Genomic DNA, 20,086 nt, shown 5'->3' on the forward strand with positions numbered 1-20,086 from the left:
TTGGCTACAACATTTGCAAACCAGATAAACTTGCTGTTTTTATCTTCTGACTATACTGAGGGGTAATAAGGTTGCACCCTATAGTCTGGAATAAATATTCAATATTATCACTTTGAAAAGTAATAATAGGTACATGAGACCTTTTTGTATTGTAAGACACATGAATAGAAGCCCTGATTCATAGCTGGACGCTCTGACAGAGGGCTCGCTCTGAATCAGGGCGTCTTTTTTTTTTTTTTAATGGAGCGGCCTCCTGGCCACTCGAATTGCTGTGGGTTGCCACCCACTGCTAATGCGAGCGGCCAGGATGATGGCCGCGATGGTCAAGACCATCGCGACCATCAGGCTTGCGACGAGACCTTGTGGTAGGGTCTCGTGGCCGCAAGCCCCAGAGAGCTTTCGGCTCAAACAGAGCCGAAAGCTCTCCCATTGACATCACTTGTGATGTCAGTGGGGCCGCCCCTAAATGGTAGGCATTCTCATGGGAACGCCTCCGTCTGGGCAGCCACGCCCCCAGCACGCCCACCAAAGAAGGCGTGCTGTCAATCACCATCGACAGCACGCCCCCCTTTGGTGCGAGACCCGGAGCGATGGATTGCCCGACACTATCCGGGTCTCGCGCATGCGCACGTCGGAGCCGGCTCCGTCGTGCGCATGCACTCTGGGCCACCATCGACCCGGTTGCGAGCGCTCAGCGCTTGCGACCGGGTCGGTATCAGGCCCAGAGTCTACACATACAATACAAGTCTATGCCACTGAATGCAGGACAAATTCTATGTGTGCCAGGTATTCACCAATGTCAGAATCTAACTGAAATAAATATCTGATTGGTTACTATTAGGGGTGAGCGGGTTCGGATTTCTGAAATCCGAACCCCCCCGAGCCCCCCCGATCCGAGGCAGATCCGAGTCAGGCTCGACTTTTCCCGCCTGACTCGGATCTGAAATCGAGGCAAAACGTCATCATCCCGCCTTCCGAGTCTCGCGGGTTTTGGAACCTATATAAGGTACCCGCGTCGGCACCATTTTCTCACTCGGCTGTGGACAGTGAAGAGGGAGGGTGGGAGTTAGGGCTGGCTGGGCTGTGTAGTGTAGTGTAGTGTAGTGCAGAGTAGTGTTGTGCTGTGCTGTGCTGCACTGTGCTGCTGTTGTCCACTACTTCAAAGTCCATAGGGGCTGGCTGTGTTGTGCTGTGCTGCTGTTGTTAATAGGGGCTGTGTCCACTACTTCAAAGTCCATAGGGGCTGGCTGGACTGTGTTGTGCAGTCAGTTCTCCATAGGGGCTGTGTCCACTCCAAAGTCCTGTGCAGTGTCCCAGTCCTAAAGGGGTGCTGTAGTGTTGTCCAGGGGGTACTCTGTCCATCAGGGGTGCTCCCCCCAAGTGCTAAAAAAATAATATTTTTTGTGTGTTTGTGAATTGTGTGCGCAGTAGCCGCACGTGCATCAACAAAGAAGTGCCAAGCGTGCGCCTGTGTCATAAGTAAAGGGTCGGCTGGCTTGACCGTTAAAGGGTGCTGTAACCCCCAAAGTACACTCCAGTCCAAACCAAAAAAAAAATTATTTTCTGTGTTTGTGAATTGTGTGCGCAGTAGCCGCACGTTCATCAACAAATTAGTGCCAAGCATGCGCCTGTGTCATAAGTAAAGGGCCGGCTGGCTTGACCGTTAAAGGGTGCTGTAACCCCCAAAGTACACTCCAGTCCAAACCAAAAAAAAAATTATTTTCTGTGTTTGTGAATTGTGTGTGCAGTAGCCGCACGTTCATCAACAAAGTAGTGCCAAGCGTGCACCTGTGTCATAAGTAAAGGGCCGGCTGGCTTGACCGTTAAAGGGTGCTGTAACCCCCAAAGTACACTCCAGTCCAAACCAAAAAAAAAATTATTTTCTGTGTTTGTGAATTGTGTGCGCAGTAGCCGCACGTGCATCAACAAAGTAGTGCCAAGCGTGCGCCTGTGTCATAAGTAAAGGGCCGGCTGGCTTGACCGTTAAAGGGTGCTGTAACCCCCAAAGTACACTTCAGTCCAAACCAAAAAAAAAATTATTTTCTGTGTTTGTGAATTGTGTGCGCAGTAGCCGCACGTGCATCAACAAAGTAGTGCCAAGCGTGCGCCTGTGTCATAAGTAAAGGGCCGGCTGGCTTGACCGTTAAAGGGTGCTGTAACCCCCAAAGTACACTCCAGTCCAAACCAAAAAAAAAATTATTTTCTGTGTTTGTGAATTGTGTGCGCAGTAGCCGCACGTGCATCAACAAAGTTTGCCAAGCATGCGCCTGTGTCATAAGTAAAGGGCCGGCTGGCTTGACCATTAAAGGGTGCTGTAACCCCCAAAGTACACTCCAGTCCAAACCAAAAAAAAAATTATTTTCTGTGTTTGTGAGTTCTGTGCGCAGTAGCCGCACGTGCATCAACAAAGTAGTGCCAAGCGTGCGCCTGTGTCCTAAGTAAAGGGCCGGCTGGCTTGACCGTTAAAGGGTGCTGTAACCCCCAAAGTACACTCCAAACCCAAAAAATATATATTTTCTGTGTTTGTGACTTGTGTGCACTGTGGCTGCACGTGCATCAACAAAGGAGCAGCGCCAAGCGTGCGCCTGTGTCCCATAAGTAAAGAGCCGGCTGGCTCATTTCTTAAAGGGTGGTGTAACCCACAAAGTGCACTACTCTCCAGCAAAAATAAAAAAATATTTTCTGTGTTTCTGTGCGCTTTAGCCGCACATATATATATCAATATAACATAAATGGAGGACCAAACTTTCTCAGATAAAAATAAAATAGGGAAAGATCAAGAACCACTTCCTCCTAGTGCTATTGCTGCTGCTGGGAGTTGTTCATCATCCCAGAGAGGAAGTAGGAACATCACTACTTTTACTAAACAATTGACCCTCCAACAGTCCCTAGCGATGATGATGAAGTATGACAGCAGTCATCCTGAAGCAAAACATATAACTGAGGCCTTGACTGCTATGTTGGTGTTAGACGTGCGTCCGGTATCCGCCATTAGTGCTGTGGGATTTAGACAATTGATGAGGTAGTGTGTCCCCGGTTCCAAATCCCGTCTAGATTCCACCTGCATCCTTAAAGCAGCAGCGACAAGCGTGCGTCTGTCTGTTAAAGGGTGGTGACACCCTCAAAGTGTGCTACACAAACAATAAAAATATTGTTCTTTTTTTTTTGGTCTTTGTGAAATGTGTGGGCTGCAGCCGCACCTGCATCCTTAAAGCAGCAGCGACAAGCGTGCGTCTGTCTGTTAAAGGGTGGTGACACCCTCAAAGTGTGCTACACAAACAATTAAAATATTGTTCTTTTTTTTTCTGTCTTTGTGAAATGTGTGGGCTGTAGCCGCACCTGCATCCTTAAAGCAGCAGCGACAAGCGTGCGTCTGTCTGTTAAAGGGTGGTGACACCCTCAAAGTGTGCTACACAAACAATAAAAATATTGTTCTTTTTTTTTCGGTCTTTGTGAAATGTGTGGGCTGTAGCCGCACCTGCATCCTTAAAGCAGCAGCGACAAGCGTGCGTCTGTCTGTTAAAGGGTGGTGACACCCTCAAAGTGTGCTACACAAACAATAAAAATATTGTTCTTTTTTTTCTGTCTTTGTGAATTGTGTGGGCTGTAGCCGCACTTGCATCCTCAAAGCAGCAGCGACAAGCGTGCGTCTGTCTGTTAAAGGGTGGTGTAACCCTCAAAGTGCTCCAAAAAATAAAAAACTATTTTTTTAATGTGTTTGTGACTTGTGTGCTATGTAGCCGCACGTGCATCAACATAGTAGCAGCGCCAAGCGTGCGCCTGTGTCATAAGTCAAGGGCTGGTTTGGACATCTGGTCCGGACTGAAGGACGTGCCAACAATTTCTGACAAGTCTACTGTCACTGCATATGATACTGTCCTCAAAGCAGCAGCGACAAGCGTGCGTCTGTCTGTTAAAGGGTGGTGACACCCTCAAAGTGTGCTACACAGACAATAAAAATATTGTTCTTTTTTTTCTGTCTTTGTGAATTGTGTGGGCTGTAGCCACACTTGCATCCTCAAAGCAGCAGCGACAAGCGTGCGTCTGTCTGTTAAAGGGTGGTGACACCCTCAAAGTGTGCTACACAAACAATAAAAATATTCTTCTTCTTTTTTCTGTCTTTGTGAATTGTGTGGGCTGTAGCCGCACTTGCATCCTCAAAGCAGCAGCGACAAGCGTGCGTCTGTCTGTTAAAGGGTGGTGACACCCTCAAAGTGTGCTACACAAACAATAAAAATATTGTTCTTTTTTTTCTGTCTTTGTGAATTGTGTGGGCTATAGCCGCACTTGCATCCTCAAAGCAGCAGCGACAAGCGTGCGTCTGTCTGTTAAAGGGTGGTGTAACCCTCAAAGTGCTCCAAAAAATAAAAAACTATTTTTTTAATGTGTTTGTGACTTGTGTGCTATGTAGCCGCACGTGCATCAACATAGTAGCAGCGCCAAGCGTGCGCCTGTGTCATAAGTCAAGGGCTGGTTTGGACATCTGGTCCGGACTGAAGGACGTGCCAACAATTTCTGACAAGTCTACTGTCACTGCAAATGATACTGTCCTCAAAGCAGCAGCGACAAGCGTGCGTCTGTCTGTTAAAGGGTGGTGACACCCTCAAAGTGTGCTACACAGACAATAAAAATATTGTTCTTTTTTTTTCTGTCTTTGTGAATTGTGTGGGCTGTAGCCGCACTTGCATCCTCAAAGCAGCAGCGACAAGCGTGCGTCTGTCTGTTAAAGGGTGGTGACACCCTCAAAGTGTGCTACACAAACAATAAAAATATTCTTCTTCTTTTTTCTGTCTTTGTGAATTGTGTGGGCTGTAGCCGCACTTGCATCCTCAAAGCAGCAGCGACAAGCGTGCGTCTGTCTGTTAAAGGGTGGTGTAACCCTCAAAGTGCGCTCCACAAACAATAAAAATATTCTTTTTTTTTTCTGTCTTTGTGAATTGTGTGGGCTGTAGCCGCACTTGCATCCTCAAAGCAGCAGCGACAAGCGTGCATCTGTCTGTTAAAGGATAACATCGGTGATAGCATCCAAGTAGGCATGTCAGACAGTCCGTACCTGTACTGGCAAGAAAAAGAAGCAATTTGGAGGTCCCTGTACCAACTGGCTCTATTTTACATGAGTTGCCCCCCCTCCAGTGTGTACTCCGAAAGAGTGTTTAGTGCAGCCGGGAACCTTGTCAGCGAAAGGCGTAGGAGGTTGCTTCCACAAAATGTGGAGAAGATGATGTTCATAAAATGAATTATCAACTCTTCCAGGGAGACTATCCTCCAGAACGTACAGAGTGACCTGTGGTTCCAGCGGGGATGAATTAATACTCTGTGAGGATGAGGATGTACACACTGAAGAGGGTGAGGAATCGGTGGATGAAGAGGATGAGGATGACATCTTGCCTCCGTAGAGCCAGTTTGTGCAGGGACAGATTAATTGCCAGCTTGTTTTGTGGGGGCCCAAACGAACCAATCATTTCAGCCACAGTTGTGTGGCAGACCCTGGCGCTGAAATGATTGGTTTATTAAAGTGTGCATGTCCTGTTTATACAACATAAGGGTGGGTGGGAGGGCCAAAGGACAATTCCATCTTGCACCTCTTTTTTTTCTTTGCATTATGTACAGTTTGGGGCCTAGTTTTTCAAACTGCCATCCTGTCTGCCACTGCAGTTTCACGCCTAGATGGGTCACGTGTTTGTGCCGCCCACTCGTGTCGCTTAGCATAGTCATCCAGCTACCTCGGTGCAACCTTTTGGACATAAAAACACTATTGTGAGGTGTTCAGTGTTCAGAATAGACTGGAAATGAGTGGAAATTAAGGTTATTGAGGTTAATAATAGCATAGAAGCAGAAAAACCTACAAATTCTGTGATTTTAGCTGTTTTTATGCTTTTTTTCAAAAAAATACAGATCCAAAACACAAAACCCAGAACCCAAAACACGGAAGGGTGGTTTTGGCAAAACCAATCCAGATCCAAAACACGAAGAAAGATCCAGATCCAAAACCAAAACACAAAACACGAAAAGTGGCCGGTGCACACCCCTAGTTACTATTGTTTATTGCAAGTTGAAATTGTCTACAGTATGTTGATGAGTGTGTGAGTGTAGATAGATAGACAGACAGACAGACAGACAGACAGACAGACAGACAGACAGACAGACAGACAGATAGATAGATAGATAGATAGATAGATAGATAGATAGATAGATAGATAGATAGATAAATCAGGAAAGCACAGTTAAAGCTATGTATAAAGATTCTGAGTACACATGTACACATGAAATGGAGTTGTCTCCTATCTGAAGGAAACATGCTGGGGGTGTAACGCACGAATGACAGAATAGCAAGCCCCACAGTGTCAATTAACTAGCCAGAAGCTTCAACGGTCTGAATGGTAGTAGTCTGAAACTGCCTTGGACAGAATGCCAGGACATGTTGAAATCTAAAACATTTTATAAGGTTGGTCTCTTTCCACATACACAATAGATATTAATAATAGGTTTTAAATGAGAAGACTTACCTTTGTAGAAGGACTTTTATGGACGTTTTCTAGTACTTCTACAAAGTCAAGTGAGTTGTTTTGGAATATAAATTTAAATACATCTTCCAAAATGATTTCCATTGTAATGTGATCTTCCAGATTTAGACTACTGAACTCAAACTGTTCTTTTACCTTGGAAACAAGACAAAGTTATACTATATGTTATTAGAAGTAACACACATAGCACACTCCCCATCTGTAGTATACACAATAGCAAAAGTCAGTTGTTTAAATGAGTTTGGAATGCCATATGGGCTGTTTAAATGTGAAGGTATTCTTTGCACTGGAAAGGTCCATCAAACTTGCTCCTCTGCAGGACAAGGTTAAGCCTTTTGGAGGACAGGAAGAGTGTGCTTGTTTGCTGAGGAAGATGAACATACAAAATAAGTTTCTGCAGAAGCAGTTTTTGTAAAATATCCCTTTCGAGACAATCAAAACACTATTGTTTCGTATATGTACTTTGCACCATATTTAGAATTCCTGCTTTCTATTTACGAAAATAGTAATCTAGGTAATGTAATAATCTACTAGAAGGGGTAAATTTACTAAGATTCGCGTTGGTCCGAGATTGCTGTCTTGGGTGAAAATATCACTTTTCTGCTTATCGGGAATTTACTATCATTAAACTCGGGTGATTTTTTAATCTTTTGCGGGTGAAATCGGGTGTATTATTGTTGCAAATTTGGCCTTTTTTATCACTAGAAATTAATTCACCATCGGCTCAAATCGGAACTACTTGTCATTCTTTTCAGCCTAAATCGGGAATTTACCATTATTCATTTTGTTATATTTGGCCATTTTTACAGCCAAATCGGGGAGTCAATAGAATTTAACAAATGCACCACCTCCTGAGCTGCGAAATTCCATCAAACATACACAAATCATCAGTGTGATTTGTGCATGTCTAACAATGAAAAATGTGTTTTAAGGGTTAATTTTTCTGATAAAATTGACGTGGGGTCCTTCCCAAAAGCATAACCAGCCCCGGACTGGTCAGCCAGACCTAGTTCCAAAAATGACGGCGAACAAAACATATAAGGTTCCACTGTAATTTAGGAACCCGCACCTGGCTGTAGGGCCAGTCCTGGTTTTAAATATAGGGGGAAAAAAATGCGAATGGGTCCCCCTATATTTAAAACCAGAACCCGGACCCAAACCGACCAAGGTGTAATGCCACAGCCAGGAGACCCTATTACTAGGTCTCCATGGCCAAAGTATTCGCACTCCAAGCTGGTCAGGCCAAGCCGGGGATCTCAGGGGAGGTGGGGACCCCCCAAAAAAGGGGTCCCTCATCTCCTGAGCACCCCAGGCTTGGTCTGAAGCCCGGAGCTCTTCCCCACACCCCTGGAGTGGTGGGTACAGGGGTAATAATGTGTTAAAAAGGTTGAAAACTATTGTACTTTACAGTGGAACTACAGGTGCCAGCATGCCTCCCCTTTGGCACTTGTGGAACTACAAGTGCCAGCAGGCGGCCGGCACCTGTACCCCCACTGTAAAATAAATAGTTAAAAAAAGACATATAAAAAAACAAACAAGCAGCCTGCACATATTTCACTGATATGTGCAGGCTGCTTGCTCGGGAGAGAAAGTCGGGCAGGGAACTCGGGGCTTCAACACGACAGGATTGATCAAATACACCATCAAACAAAACGATCCCGTCAAAACTGGGAGCTTGGTAAATTCCTGGTTTTGAAAGTGAAAAACACGGCCCTTTTTGATTGATCCTATCAAAGTTGAAAAACAGGACAAATCGGGACCAGAACGAATCTTAGTAAATTTACCCCGAAGTGTGCAAAGCACTGAAAAGCAAAAATAACAATAGATGCTCATTGTGGCAGTATATCAAATTCACTAACTTGAAATGTCCATAACACAGATTTACTTTATATATTGTATACTTTATATACTGAACAGTCTAAGGGGAACACAATACAGGAATAAAATGAAAATTAACAATTTACTTTTACCCCAAACCACACCTTACTAAAACTTATGAGTGAATCATGAGTAAATCATGCTCACATTTGGGTAAAGCCACCCCTAAAAAAAATAACCAAGAACTATACATTTTATGCACTGTGTATATAAATTACCAAAACTAAAATAGAATCAAAACGCATTTTTATCCTTGCAAAATGTCATTACAATACCTTTGTTTGTTTTTTTTAATTGAAGTCTCTTAAGAATCTTGGACAGTATGTGAAAAGTAGGATTTTGGCTACTCTAAACTAATCCCCACCACTAATGTTTATGTTTAGAGCCACAACAACAGGAGGCATTTTAGGGACATATATACAATACAAGCCCATCCAAGAGATTGATATACAATAGCAGATTTTTTTAGGAGACCAATAAGCATTCCAGAGATAAATATACAATACAGAGAGCATTCCAAAGATTGATGTACACTACAAAGCCCAATGTACAATATAAAGAGCATTCAAGAGACTGATTTACATTAGAGAAGGCATTCCAGACTGCCATACAATACAGATAGCATTCCAGAGACTGCAATACAATAGAGAGCATCTTAGTAACTGCCATAAAATACACAGAGCAACCTACTAACCACTATACAATACTAATAGCATCCTAGTTACTGATATCCAATAAGAGAGCATCCTATTGAGCAACATACAAAATACAGAGAATCCTTATTACCACTTTACAATACAGAGAGCATTTTAGTGACAACAATACAATACAGAGAGCATTCTAGTGACCAATATGTAATACAGATGAGATCTTAATGACCACTAAATAATACAAAAAATTATAGTGACCACCATATAATACAGAGACCAACCTAATGGCTGATATATGGTAAAGACAGCATCTTAGTGACCATCATACAATACACAGAGCATCCTAGTGATTACCATAAAATACAGAGAGCAGCTTAATAATCAATACAGAGAGCATCAAAATAGCCTCATACAATACCCTGATTTTCCTAGTGAATACTGGGCCTGATTCAGAGCCAGACACTATTTGCGCTCGCTCGTTCAGAAAAAGGGGACGGCTATTTAAATTGAGCGCTCGCTCTTTGCGGTCTGTTGACGCCTCTATGTCTGAGCGAGCGAGCGAAACATGCGCTCGCTATTTTGTAAAGACGCCCCATGGCCGTTCGCATCATACGTCATCTCCGCTATTTATTAGATTAATCGAGTACATCGAAAGGCGTCTGAACTGCTCGCAGTGCTTGTGGTTGGATTTTCCTACCGCAATCATGCGAACAGTTCAGGCTAAGAGACAACCAAGTGACGTGGCTGATGACGCTGCTTTGTTAATTATGCACACCCTTAAAACGCCCGTTTTGACCATTTGGCACGCCTGCGTTCGGATCTCCACTCCCCGTTTTCAAGCACCTTCCCCTGTTACCACCCACAAATGCCTCATCCTGTCACTCAAATTAGCAGGCACTCGCTATTTTGCGAACACACGATTTCCGACCGCACTGACTGGTTGGCGCATGCGCATTACGACCCATACGCATGCGCAGATGTGCGAATATCTCTCGGAGCGAACGAGCGGCCGCTTACGAGCGGCTCTGAATCCGGCCCACTGTGCAATACAAAGAGTATCCTAGTGAAAGTCGTAACATTTTGGGGTAAGTAAGATGATCCTGTGCTTTTCAGCTATAATCTACAATGAGCTAAAAGGGAGTTGTTTATGTGCTGTGTACTTATAAATAAATAATAAAGTTTATATTTTAACAAGTAATTCAATAAACATCAGTGAAATAATAGGAACATAAAAAATACTAAGATGTATCGAAAAATAAACAGATAATTGATTAAAAGTTTGTTTTTTAGTGTGTGCTTTTGTGTATCTTATAGTAAGTGTTATTTATATGTATGTGATAATTACAATATCTTTTAATCACACTTATGCAGATGTGGGATTCTTATGGTTAGTTATTTGATACATTTAATGTAAAATACTACAATTATGTATCTCTCTTGGGGCTCAATTCAATTCAACGTGAATTGAATAGCGCTGAGAAGGAGCTCCCAGAGCTATTCAATTCCGCGTGATGTTATGTTGGAGAATGCTCATTCACGCACCTTAAACAAGGTGCTTAGTCGAGAGAATCAGTATTCTCCGACTTAAGTGCCTGCCGCGATGCTGTTTCCACTGCGCTAAGGGCAGAAAACTACATCGCGGAGGGATGTGAGAAGAAATCCTTCAGTCAGGCTTAATAGCGAGCTGAATTGAATAGCTCCGGGAGCTCCTTCCCGGCGCTCAGGGGCAAATGCTGGATTTTTACAAGGGGGTTTCCACACACATAATATACATGCATATATACATACATATGTACACAGACATACATATGTCACACATACATTACACACAACTTACCTTGCAGCAGCTGCAGGGTCAGGACCTAGCAGGCTGGCATCATGTAATTAGGCCCCTACCCGTAGCGGCAAAATGCCGTGATTCGTGGGTCAATCAACAGTGGTCGGAGCCAAATGATGCAATTCTAATAGAATTGTGTCATATTGGTTCTGCCTCCTCCCTATTAGTATGCGAATCGCAGCATTTTGCCGGGGCTTAAGGACATGGTGCCTGCTCTCGAGGCTGTCAGATGGGGTTTCTGGGTACTCAGAAACCCCCCTGTGTGCGCTACTAAACAGGTAAAACAGATATAAGGTATCTGTAATAAAATGTATCTAATGTGAATTATAGGAATTCCACTCTCCTTATTATGACAACAAATAGTCTCTGAAGCAACTTACCTCTCAAAACTTAAACAAAGGGCTCAATTCTATTCAAACGCGAAATGAATAGTGCCATAGGCAAATGCAGGGGGGGTTTCTGGCTGCCTGGAAACCCCCCTCCCCAGTCCACACAATGACCACAATATAAATAGTAATATAATAGAATGTTACTAGTGCTGCATGTTCTTCTCAGTATCACAAATGATATGATTAGCACCACTTGTGGATCTTTTAACATGTCAGCCAGTAATAAATACAACTGTGCACCAACTAGGAGATGTGGAAAACATGCACTGTTAGTGGTGCACTGCTATAGACCATCAATAGGCTTAATTATTAATACTGTATAATAATAAACTATCCAGTACATAAGGAGACGGACGATATGCACATATATGTCCAGGGCAGTGTTAAGTTCTTCTGCTGCTCCTCCAGACTCTGGACTTGCTCCAATGCTCTGGAATGGAGCCCACATCTGCAAAAAAACATTCAGCTCAGATAGGATGGCCCTACTGCCGCATCTAATGGCTTACTGTGATCACTGGTCCTGTATATGCAGGAATTATGACACACAATACACTTTGTATGATACATATTAAAGCGAGATAAGTGGTAATTATGCCCTCTTCATGGACTGGCCACACACACTCTAAAATCAAGCATTTGGAACCCCCTCTAGAAATACTGCGTTTGCCACTGCATTGGATATAGAGGGGTCCAGAGATGAAATGCCCCAAGTGTGGGCTAGATGTCTGTTGTTTATACCTGTATGTAAAATTGTTGGATGTATATATATATTTTACACCTGAACATAAAGCATTGACAAGAAAGCTGCTACCTCAGATGGTTCCCAATACGTTCATGTGTCATGTGGATTTAATACACACTGATAAAATGATCAGGAAGCCTCTGCTCTCAGTTAAATGTAGAAAGCCATGTACATACTCATATTTATACCATTGGCCTTTAGACAATTGCAGAAAAATATAGTGAAAGCCTACAAGAAAAAAACACTAAATAGGGGGAAGTAATATACACAAAACATTATCTTCATGGTGCATTTTCCCAACTACTATATTGTTTCTTAAAAAACATATAAAATACATAAAAAATATATTATATGGGCTTTGTATAATCTAATATTATAGAGGTATATTATATGCAGTGTTATGTCCTATAGTGTCCAATACATAACTTCTGCAGGTGCTGCTACTGAAATGGTTGCTTTGATTAACTTTTTATAGACATCAATAGTAAAAGTAATACTTGTATGTAAAGTAGCCCACTTACTGGCAAGCTATTTCTTATTAGCTTGTGTACTGTATATATAACTGTTAGCGGCCTAACCACATTTACTGTTCTTTTACCAGCAAGTTCTGCCAGTTTGATGATTCTAAATATGGATAGCTCATAATGGTCATTGTCACTTCAACAGTTTAGGTCCAGACAATGAAGCAGGGTACTGTTTCCACATGGATGGGAAGTGCCTGGAGGTCAGTTGGATGAGTTTTATGAAATGAATCTGACTTGTCAGGTGACAGGGGTTTGACTAGCTGTGCTGCTGTCAGAGTACAGGACATATTTATATTGCTAGTGATCAGGTAAGTGGCAACAACTATGAACCTTTATCCCCAGATCTGCATTTAAGAAAAAATGGCTAATGCCACCAATGATGTGTCTGTGTACGCAGCTGCGATGCGAAAATATGCAAATGTCGCAGCCACTAGGAGATGTATTGAGAATCCCACCTGCGGCTTTACAAATCCAAGCATCTGTGTAAAAAGTTGGAACATCTGTATACAAAGATGCAGCACCGGTCACAGATTATTTGATTATCACAGTCCTGAGTGGTCCCACAGAATGGGCAACGGAACTAAGGGCCTGATTCAGACACGGTATTGAGAGATTTTTGCAATACTGCAATGTTTTTGTGATCTGTGCATGTGCATACAGTATATCGCACTGCGCACGTGCAGATCCTAATCTGTGATCTCGCTCCTGCATGCTGTGATAGTCGGAATCAGGCCCTAAAATGCCGCACCAGAGAAACTGCAAAGAAAGACTCAGTCGCTGGACCCAACATGCCTATGAAACAGTTGCTACATGCCCACATTGTTCTAACCACCCTTCAGTTACCACCCACAAATGGTCCCTAACTGTCAATAACTGGGATGCATGCCGTACGACTAAGATGCATGCAAAACATTGGACAACTGCGTAAATATCAGTACAGCATCAATGAATCAGGCCCAAAGTTCTGAAGCCTGAACAAAGTTTACCTGTATACAACAAGCAAGACTTGTTTTTCTTCTCCCAACCTACAACAAGGTGTAAACTTAATGCCGCTCAAAACATTATATTTTTTTGTATGCAGCTCAATTATAATCCTTTGTCAGTAGAAGTCCTCCCCCTCATTTACTACAGCATCTGGTGTCTTGACTATCTCCAAAGTGTCTGCTAGTTGTATATGGAAAACTATAGACATAGGGGATGAATCAGAGGAGGACATAGGGAAGCCATAGGATGCAAGTGGACAATGGTTTCTCTCTGAGCAGGCGCCTGAGTCGTACTGCTCATGCGTCCCAATGGAAACTGCACAGAGATACAGATCGACATTGCATGCAGATCCATGCAATTTTGATGGGCATTTCTGACTGGTTACTGGGGTGTGGCTACCAGAAGTGGGCGCAGTTGTACCAACACCATTGTCCATGTTCAGTCAGACATTCTACGCCTACAATGGAGCAGGTGCAATGTCGGCTGGCGTGGCCAATGGTGCACCTATAGTGTGTCTTTGTACGCATAACTGCAGTGTGAATCAGGCAATGACATCTCAATAGAACGCCCATCTGCCGCAGCATTAGAATAAAGATGCAGGAGCGGCTGCAACAAAGGATGTGTCCGCTACTGCAATAGTGTCCACCTCTGAATCACCCGTACAGTGGGCCTGATTCAGAGCCGGATGCTCTTACCAGAGCGCTCGCTCTGAATCAGGGCCGGCCTAGCTTAAAATGGAGCGGCCTCCTGGCCGCTCGCATAGCTGTGGGTGACCACCCACAGCTTATGCGAACGGCCAAAAAGATGGTAGCGATGGTCAAGACCACTGCGACCATCAGGCTTATGACGAGACACTTGTGGTAGGGTCTCGCTGCCTCAAGCCCAGTAGTGCTTTTGGCTCTATCAGAGCCAAAAACACTCCCACTGACATCACTAGTGATGTCAGTGGGGCCGGACCCAGACGGTAGGCGTTCCCATGGGAACGCCTCCGTCTGGGCAGCCACGCCTCTGGCACGCCCACCAAAGGGGGCGTGCTGTCACTCACCATCGACAGCACGCCCCCTTTGGTGCGAGACCCCGAGTGACGGCTTCCCCGTCGCTCGCCGGGTCTCGTGCATGCGCACGACGGAGGCGCCTCCGTCGTGTGCATGCGCATTTGGGTAACATCGACCCACTTGCGAGCATACAGCGCTCGCGAGTGGGTCTGAATGAGACCCTGTGTGCAGGCTATGTCTATGGGGCACCTCTGCAGTGGCTCCTTCCTGAAGCATGATCACATAGGGCTGAAGCACACATCTTCTTACCTGCGCAAGCATTTGAATGAGAGGAAATAGCTATTTATCAAATAAAACAGTAAATATAATCAAACCTGTATATTTATAAACTTAGAAAATAACACTTTGACGAGTCTAATACTTTAAGCAGGATCATAACTGAGAATACCATGTTGGCCACTAGTAGCACTATACATTTTTGTATTGGGCTTTCGCTACATTATAACACTGGAAATGATTCAAAACAAAACTATTATATATGGAATAAATCTGATCCTATTTTATAGTGTATAACTAAGCAGCTTTGCAGCAGGGAGAATCATAAAGAAATCCCATTGGGACTCATTTCTGAAGATTTATATATTCCTGAATGTGAGATCATTTAGTCAGATGGATTATCTTCCCGTTTTATTAACATTGAGATTCTCAGCTCAGATGAGTTTAGAAACCTCAATAGCACTGCAGTACAGCTACTTGGGCCCGGTTCAAAGTAATGTGAGGTGAGTCGGGTGGCAATGATCTAATGCACTGCTGGAAATTGCTGCAAACAGAATCCTCTCACAAGAATTACAAGAAGAGGATATTTCAAAATGTGGTTAAATCTGCCCAGAACCCAGAGGCCACTGACGGGTCCAAAAACTGCAGCTGGAACAAGGAAAATTAATTTGGACAATTAGACCAGAATTAATGTGGACCATGAATATCAGTGGCAGTGGCAAAAGCAGGATTTCTACAGGGGGTTTCCAAATGCTTGATTTTAAAGTGAGTGTGGCCAGTCCATGAAGAAGACATAATTAGCTTTAATATGTTACATACAAAGTCTATTGTGTTGCATAATCCAGCATATACAGGACCAGCGATCACAGTATGCCATTAGATGAGGCAGTAGGTCCATCCTGTCTGAGCAGAATGTTTTATTTTCAGATGTGGGCACCATTCCTGAGCATTGGAGCAAGTCCAGGAGTCTGGGGGAGCAGCAGAAGAACTTAGCACTGCCCTGGACACATAAGTACATATCGGGTCTCCTTATGTACTGGATAGTGTATTATTATACAGTATTAATTATTAACCTTATTGATGGTCTATAGCAGTGCACCCCTAACAGTGCATGTTTTCCACATCTCCTAGTTGGTGCACAGGTATATTTATTACTGGCTGACACATTTTAAAAGATCCACAGTTGGTGCTAATCATTTCATTTGTGATACTGAGAAGAACATGCAGCACTAGTAACATTCTATTATATTACTATTTCTATTATGGTCATGGTGTGTGCTGGGGAGTGGGGTTTCCAGGCAAACGAAACCCTCCCCTGCATTTGCCTATGAGTGGGTAACTGCACCAAACCTTAGCACACAGCCCTATCTAAAAGCACCTATAGGCACCATTCCTTGAAAGTGCTGTACCAGCTGCTCAGCCAGGGGGTGTCAAAATTATTTTAAATTGGGGGAGGGCAATTACACCCGGTCTGTGCTGGAAAGGGTCTCCCCGTCTTGCAGCGGTAGTGATTACCTCTGAGGAAACGGCCAGATGACTTAAGGCCGAGAAACGCGTTAGAATATCTTACTTGTACACGGCCATACAGAGAACTTTGCCGCAAGTGACAACTCAGACTTTTATTAGTTGTCCATCTATCGGCTATATTGCATCCCGACATAGCGTGATAAGAGTGGAAGCGAACTGGTCTCTTCATCCCCTCATAACAGCGCACCGGTGCAAGATAGGGAGAGCCATTCCAGCACAGACCGGGTGTAAAGATTCCCTCCACACGTCCACCTTACTTCACCGGAGCGGCAATCCGGACAGTGCCCTCTGCACATACTAGGGCGGGACCGGGAGGAGTATTGATCAGGTTTACACAGGCTGTCTTTAAACAACACGAAAATCAGCTAAGTAACCACTATTTCTCCAAAGTGACGGTCACCACTCTTCTCTGGTTAAACCCATTTCGATTATTATCGGTTCTATCTGGATAATATTTATATAACTAACAATCAGTGCAGGGATATCATTAAAGAAAGCACTGGTTTATTGACTGAACATATTAAGGGGCATATGTATCAAAGCTTGATGTGAGATAAAATTGTGAAATATATATCACCAACCAATCAGCTCCAAACTATCATTTCTTAAACACAGCCTGCAAAATGTAAGTTAGAAGCTGATTGGTTGGTGATATGTATCTCACAATTTTATCTCACATCAAGCTTTGATACTTATGCCCCTAACAGAGTCTGGCTTATTCTAAGCCCACCCGGAAACTGAACTATCCAAATGTAAAAGTGATTCATTACAACACTCACTTTTTGGAATAATACCAACAGTGTACCCCATTTTTGCATTATTGTTACTCATCATGCGATTTCAGTAATATTTATTGTTTGCTTGATTTCACTATATGTGAGAATTTGAGGTTGATGAGAGATCTGTTAAGATACTTTTATGCATTTTATTATTGTTGATTTAATACGACATATTTCTAATTGAATTTTAGACAATTTTTCTATTAAATGTATATGAATTCTATTTGCGCTCCACTCTCTTGTATTCACAATGGTGATGTACTGCAAATGGCGGGCAGACGTTTTACCACATAACTCCGCAACTAAGCAACCAATTACAATGCAAATATTTGTCTGCAAATCTATAGACCATTTGGTATATGTTGTGCCCGGCTTAGACAACGGCATTATAGAAATATGTCACTCATTAAAGTCGTCTTCAGTGTACTTTGCCATATAAAAAACACAAAATAAATCACAGTTAATGCAATGTCCCAGTCATCACCACCTCTGAAAATGTGTCAGGTCATTTGGCACGTCAAAAAAAATCTGTGTTTCCAATCTATAAATCAGAAACACCTTTCAAATGTCTCCACCCCTGACTTCACTGGAGCAACTCATCCCGAAACACAGACTCTCATATTTGCATCTTTGTGATGAATCAGGCAGATTAATATGACCAGGCTGTATTCTGCATAGAGTGCTCTGATCCGCCCTTCAGAAGCAGAAATAGTTAGCTCCCCCACTTTGTGCTTTCACATGCATGTATCTGTATAGACAGGTGCAGTTATGAAAAATATGTGCACTACACAACAAAAGGAGAAGAAATAGTATTTGTGCTGTAGGCTTCATTTCTCTGTATTTGTTAATTACCCTTAACATCTTAAGGCATTAATCATACATATGCACTTTGCATGAAGCCACATGACACTTTTGACACATTGTTTCATGCATTATAGATACACTTTAGAATCTCTTGCCATATTTAGTCTAATACTGTATGTACTGTATCTTACAGTATGTATGCTATTCTAAATGCATCAGCTTTCCAAGGTAAGTATTCCACTTGAAATCTGAAGCTGTTCCAGGAGGGGATGTAATCGGCATCCCGGCGTGCAGGATGCCGATGGTCTAAATACCGGCACCGAAATCCCAACAGGTCAGGATCACGGCACCAGTATCCCAACCGTCGGCATCCCGAAGGTAAGTATCGGGGTGTTAGGGGGAGGTTAGGGATAGGGTGCGGGGTTATTGTTAGGCACTAGGGAGAGGGAGTGTTAGGATTAGGGTGCGGGAAGGGTGGAGGTTAGGTTTAGGCACTAGGGGGGAGGCTAGGTTTAGGCACCGGGGAGGGGATGTTAGGTTTAGGGTGCGGGGAGGGGGAGGTTAGGCTCAGGCACTAGGGGGGGGGGAGGTTAGGCACTATGGGAGAGAGGGTTAGTGTAGGGGTTAGGAAAACACTTACCGTTCGTTCCTATGGGTATCGGGATTCTGGCTGTCAAGATGCCACTGTCGGTATTCTGACCAGCGGCATCCTGACAGACGGGATTTCATACCCAACCATTCTGGGAGATCTGGGACACAACAAAGTACTAAATACAACAAACACATTTAGAGTTATTACATTTTATTTTAAAAAAAAAACAGAAAACTGAAAAAACATTAAGGAATATGGACCAAATTGACGAGAATAGTGTCCATAACATTATTTTTTAAGAACAACGCTTAACTCCATATTTCTAGATGTCTAAGTGATTTTGAGACAACTACAGATAAACCTGGAAGTGGCTAATGTAACTTCCATGTTTATTTAAACAATTTAACTTCATATAAAGAACACTACATTTTTTATAAAGTTACCAACTCCTAACTCACAACACATTAGCATTTGTGAAATTCCTATTACAGTCATCATCAAGCTTTTAAAAACTGCATTTGACCCCTTTTTGCACCAAGTACTACCATAGGCAAAAATAGATCATAGTGCTGTAAAAAAAAATGTACATCCCTAGCTGAAAATAAGGGTGTGTTGGCAAATTCAACAGTAGCCGTTCTGGTGGCTTTGTGTGTTATCTTATGGAAAACTGATTTCTGCTCACAGCTTATGAAGTTGCGAGCAAAGGTCTACCTACCATAAATGGCTTATATACTATAGGTGCTGGACTGATCAGACAACGCTTCTTAACAACTGTGGGAGGGGGGTATGAATTTTTTAGGGTAATTTTAGCTTTACAACTTGATACACATTAGGGTAACTTATGAACTGAAGTACTGAGGACATGTAATGCTTCCTTATGCTACTTTCAGCTAAGTCCATTTCATGGTGCACACTCTGTTCTGGTCTTTAAAACCACCATAATATAAACCATAATATCAAAATGACAAATGCAGCCTAGTACTGCTTTAAGACTCTACTCAGAGGCAGTTTAAGGAGGAGAAGGCCCGTGTGTAGGCTTTGTGCAGGACTCTGTGAACATGTCCCCTGTATTGCATACATTGTGAGCTCTTCACGCAATGTCTCCATCTCTGCCTGCTGCCGGCGAACTGAATGTTCCGCCCAGCGGCATAAGATGCCGCAGGTGGAACCAGCCATAATGTGGCAAGCAACAGTTGCTTTGCTTCGTCAGCTTTCTATTGGATGCCAGGCGGCGAGCCATAATTGGTTCACAACCAGCGCCAAATTCAAAAGGCCACCGATCCACTAGTTGCACTCAGCTCACAGCCGGCACCAAATGTCAACCGCCGCTGGGAACAGTCCAGTGAGATTGCCCTGGACAGTAGCACCCCCCCCTCTGCCGGGCCTGTCAGAATGGTGCCCAGAGCATGGTGCCCTACATGCACCCCTCTCGGTACGCTACTGTTCATTGTACAGGAAAGAGAAAAAAACAAATATCAAGTATATTGTATTGACTGTAAGTTACTTTATCTTTTCCAAAGTGGAGGTTTTCTAGGTCAAATATAAATATATGAAATCACAGACTGGCTATTATATCATTTCATGG

The 20,086-nt window shown here is 43.3% G+C and overlaps 1 protein-coding gene across 5 annotated transcripts in view; it reads right to left on the minus strand.

Moving 5' to 3' along the window:
- The window catches only part of CPED1 (cadherin like and PC-esterase domain containing 1), a 433,838-nt gene that overhangs the window by 287,807 nt on the left and 125,945 nt on the right, over positions 1 to 20,086 (minus strand). For all 5 annotated transcript variants that reach the window (XM_088457671.1, XM_088457670.1, XM_088457669.1 and 2 more), the window contains one exon: positions 6,507 to 6,659. In XM_088457671.1, the coding sequence (XP_088313797.1) occupies positions 6,507 to 6,659 (153 nt within the window). The remainder of the gene's footprint in view (positions 1 to 6,506; positions 6,660 to 20,086) is intronic.

This window comes from Taudactylus pleione, unplaced genomic scaffold (assembly GCF_031769625.1).
Source record: "Taudactylus pleione unplaced genomic scaffold, aTauple2 ptg000041l, whole genome shotgun sequence".
In the NCBI taxonomy this organism is placed as follows: Eukaryota; Metazoa; Chordata; class Amphibia; order Anura; family Myobatrachidae; genus Taudactylus; species Taudactylus pleione.